The sequence below is a fragment of the Poromitra crassiceps genome (assembly GCF_964638095.1).
Source record: "Poromitra crassiceps genome assembly, chromosome: 14".
NCBI classification, from domain to species: domain Eukaryota; kingdom Metazoa; phylum Chordata; class Actinopteri; order Beryciformes; family Melamphaidae; genus Poromitra; species Poromitra crassiceps.
The window spans coordinates 26,574,293-26,579,292 of NC_139633.1; the positions used below are offsets into that span (position 1 = coordinate 26,574,293).

A 5,000-nucleotide genomic window follows, 5' to 3' on the forward strand; every position below is an offset into this window, starting at 1 on the left:
CACACACACACACGCAAACACACACACACGCACGCACACACAAACACACGCACACACACACACACACACACAAACACACACACACACACACGTGCACACACACACACACACACACACACACACACACACACACACAGCCTTCCCTCAGTTGAGTTGCCAGTGTCATCTGAATGGCGAGGCTCTTCCCATGTGAACAGAGCTTCCCTTCGTCAAGGGGCCTTTTTCACGGCTGCCATTTTGTGTCTAAAAGGCAGGGTAAACACAGGTGCAACCAACTCTCTCATTAGGGCCCCATGGCACCAGAACACCTAAATGGAACTGGAAGTTGGAAACCCCAATTAATGTGTTGGCGCACCTGTGCTACTTCCTGCCTTTTAGACACAAAATGGCTGCTGTGAAAAAGGCCCATTTAGTCATGGTCGGAGAGGAGGGCTGCTGCCACTCGTCACCACGATGACTTGTCTTCTACTCATTTTCAAAACAAGCAGACATGGACGACGGTCAACCGCATCTAAACACAAGAACTACGTCAAAACTACAACCACAAAACCCCCTCCTATATCTGAGGACTAGTCGAATGTGTTTTCCCCCGAAAAGGACACATGGCTATAAATTGCCATTGGATAACAATTACTTTTATTTGATTGCGATCACCTGTTGTTTGCCAACCGCGATAACCACACTGGCACGTCGCAATAGAATGCGGTGAAGACATTTGTTGGGGGGGGCGAAAATAAGCACAAAAATATGACACATTTCCTTTTCATTGCCCGTATCAACAGTGGAGAAACGACGCAAAAGCGAGGACTTGCGCGGTGACGCGTCGTGTCGTGGAGTGTCGTGGTTGACCAGCAGGGTGACCCTATAACACATGATGCCTCCGCTACATAAAGCAGCACACAGGAATCTGTCAGCTATTCAGTGAGGCTGATAGTGAGTCACACAGCACAGGCTGTGTGATGCACACAGACACGGGGGAAGGACCCGCTCAAACGAAGCCCGCGGGCCTGTCATCAGGACCCGGGACGCCTTTTATTCCGGCCTGAACAAAAACAAAGCATCTCTCAATGCTCCTTTCAGGCCTCGGAGGCTCCCGCTGTCAGGCTGAACAAAAACAGACGGTCCCGACCTCCTCTCAGAACCCGGCTCTTTGTAGTACACCTTGTGCTGCTGTCAGGAACGTCTATTCAGCCGAGCGGCCGTGAGAGTATACCATGCACCGTGATGCATTCTGCACTGCTCCGACTCTCCTCTAGTCCACGGCCCCCGCAAATTCTGCCAGGCATTCCTATATGACTGTCGGCTGTGATGAACGTGTAATGCGGATGGCTCCGGTCAGTGTTCGGGCAAGTTACTTTCAAAATGTAATATAATACATATTACTAGTTACTTTCATTTGAAAGTAATACGTTGCTTTACAATATTACCGTGTCTGTGTAGAGTAACTCGTTACTTGTTACACTACTTTTGCATTACTTTCACCAAAATAACAGCAGCAGCAGAATGACATCGCCGCCCCGAAACATGCCGAAAAATCATTTAAACCGTCTTGAAGTTAGTGTAAACCGTCCAAAATTTCGAAATGTTATCCTTTTCCTTTGTTATTGTCATGTATAGTGGTTAGAAACACACAATTTGATTAGGAAATTATTGTATCTTTATTTAAATATGTGAAGTAACTCAAGTAACTCAATTTGTAACTTGTGTTACTTGACAACGTAACTGGTATAATATTACTGGAATCATATTGGTAATAAGTTATATTTCTGAGTTACTGCTAAAAGTAATATATTACATGTAATATGTTACTTTTGTAATGAGTTACCCCCAACACTGGCTCCGGTCCACGAGACAGAGGAATAACGACAGGCACACGGGGAAATGAAGAGAACAACGAGAGAGAGAGAGAGAGAGAGAGAGAGAGAGAGAGAGACTCCTCCTTTACTCTCCTATATCTTTAACTGTACGCACATTTTTGCTTTTGTTTTTATTTGACACTTGCTTTGGCAATGTATACGTATGTTTCTCATGCCAATAAAGCCCCTTTGAATTGAATTGAATTGAATTGAATTGAGAGAGAGAGCGAGAGCGAGAGAGAGAGAGGAAAAGAGAAATTGCCACAAAAATGTCTGACTCGTGCAAATCAAATCAAAAGTAAAGTACCCGTTTGCGAGCAATATACCTCTTTGCCATTACTGATCAGCAATGGCCTCCTTCTTGTGAATTGAGCATGGCACATGCAGGTTTTCACCTGTCGGTAATGAGCAACTGTGAGTGTTTCTCAGAAGACCTGTGTAATGACGATGACGACTGAGTGTTGTTGTTTCTGCAGTCTGTTGCGTCTGCCAACGGGGATCTGCTGATTGCCAGACGACTGTCTTTACAAGGACCATTTGGCTACGATTGCCTTCTCGCTTCGTTCTCGCACTGACGTCTCTAAGTTGGAGAATATCCGTTCGTGCCAAAACACGTTAACTTCAACTTCTAATTTGTGTCCCCCAGCTGTTTTATTGGATAATTACACAACACAAAGTTAATGTTGCCCCGCTGCACATCTGTGCTTCTCAGACCTGGAGGTTGGGACGAGCCAGTGAGGTCCCAGATGATTTTAAGGTCATTAGCTAATAGAATATGACAGAAATATGTATTTCTACTGAGTTACGTTGTGAGATGATTGCTTCTCTTGCAAAGTGATTAGTGTTTGCAGTTGTCTGTGACACCTCCTATAATAAATGAGGTGAAGCTGCCTGAAAAGGGAAAATGAACAGCCATAGAGAGGCAAAGTTCAAACGTCACTTCCTGCTTCAGCACTGTACCAGAGATTTTCTTCTGCAATTTATTTTCCCATAGCCATTTCGTAAAATGCTTATCCACCTTATTTTTGAATGCCCCACTGTAAAAAAATAATTGTGCGTACAAGGTCCGGTTTAACGTGACTATTGCTGCAACTTGCCATTTCCTAATGTATTCTACTTGATTTGAAAAGATGGCTGCCTACACTCAGTCTCTTGTACCCTGGCTGAATTGAACATAACTTGGTCAATAAGTATGTAACATACAAAATAAAACAACCCGTAATATCTTAATTTTATGTAGAATGCAGAGGACATGTAACTGTTTAGTTAAACTTGCATCCCAGGAATATTGTGCTCTTAAGATGACGTTAGTGGCTCGAGTCTGTTTCGTCCTGAAACCCACACGCTTTGCGGTGGTGGTTTTAGCGTAACCTATGTGCGATTCGGGGCGTAAAGTATGTGCGTTTTAGCGTAACTTATGTGGGATTCGAGGCGTAACCTATGTGGGGTTTGGCGTAACCTATGTGCGATTCGAAATAACGTATCCGAGATAGAAAACGTTATGAATATAGCCACGTTATAAACAACAAACTAACGCCGGTGATCCGTATGGAAACAGTGTTACTCGAAATGGTTAATATTGGCCACAGCAGGCGATTACCCATGAATGCACTGCGCTCTTAAAGGGATATTTATCGACGAGATTTTTGCCAAGCTGGACCTGATTAGTGATTTGCTCCGTTCGCCCAGACGGGTGTCAAGCTGTCAGCAACAAGGCTGGGAGGATCACACCGGAAGAAGCACCCATCAGCAGATCAGGCAAAAATGGCCGCCAAAAATAAGGTGGATAAAAATAGTTTTACTTGGTCAAACCAAACGGTTCAGCTACATTTTGAATCGGGAGAGACCATAGAACATTTCACTCGGACCAACACTTAAAAAAACATCTAAAAAATATTTTCTTTAAATCCACGATTTTTTTTAAACGTTTTGTTCCGAGTGAAATGTTATGTGGTCTCTCCTGTTTCTAAATATAGCTGGAACTTTTGGTTTGAACAAGTAAACCTATTTTTATACGCATTTTTGTCTAAAGGAAAAATAACTGGCGGAAGTGATGTTCCACTTTGGCTTTCTATTGGGGTGAAAGTTGACTATTCTGTCTGTGCCTGCCTGCATTGGTAATGTGAGTAGACATCCGTTCCGTTTTTTGGGGGGTCGACTCAAGATCCAATAAGGCTGAGAGCCAGTTGTGAGAGAGAGAGAGAGAGAGAGAGAGAGAGAGAGAGAGAGAGAGAGAGAGAGAGAGAGAGAGAGAGAGAGAGAGAGGAAAGAAAGAGTTGAGTATAGGAGAGAGAGAAGGACATTTCACCTCTAATATGTTTCTCTGGCCTGGAAACCAGCGTTTAAAATGCAATCTGTCTTCTGGGTGTTCAAGCACTCAGTGTCCTTCTCACAAACACTTTCATGCATGAGATCAGATATCGCTCTCTAGAGCAGGTAGGCCTACTGCGCATTAAGCCACAAACTCCTGTGAATGTAGTATTAATGCCTCAGAAAAATATTCCAATCCATACGGTTTCCATTTGAAAAGGCAGTAAATATATATATATATATATATATATATATATATATATATATATATATATATTTATAGAAGCCTCAGCAAACCCATGAAAAGTTGTCTCAATTGCTGCATTGGCACATTAACCTATAGTTATTTTCCTTCTACTATAAATATTTTCACTGGAAAGGGACGTCTCTAACTTGGGTCAAGAATCAGCTGATTCTGTGTTGAATTACTGTAGTGGAAATCCATGTTCCATTTGCCAATATGAAAACCCAAAACCAACCACCAGATATCAACAGTAGTTGGAGATGTGCTTTCAATCAGCACGATGCACGAGTACATACGTTTCACTCCATTTCTCACTAACCGATAAATCATTATATTATTAAATTATACTGTCGAGATGAATCATACCATTTGTCATAACTTGCACGACGAAATATGCGTGGCTCAAGGCAATAAAACAAGGCTGTGTGATTGATTTTGTGTCAGGGCACATTTAGCTAATTGATGAAGTTAGCTAATTGATTGATCCCCCCCCCCCCCCAGCTTGCTGACTTGGCTGACCCCGCCCACTCTGTGCGTTCACTGACCGGCGGATCAATCTTGATGAGGGCGATGTCCGACTTCTCGTCCAC

General features: G+C 43.1%; 1 protein-coding gene across 1 annotated transcript in view; it reads right to left on the minus strand.

Moving 5' to 3' along the window:
• LOC310788956 (serine protease HTRA1A-like) overlaps nt 1–5,000 on the minus strand; it is a 39,529-nt gene that overhangs the window by 21,026 nt on the left and 13,503 nt on the right. Inside the window, exon 3 of the mRNA XM_083650561.1 lies at nt 4,956–5,000. This exon is cut by the window's right edge and continues 160 nt beyond it. Within this exon, the coding sequence (XP_083506687.1) occupies nt 4,956–5,000 (45 nt within the window). The remainder of the gene's footprint in view (nt 1–4,955) is intronic.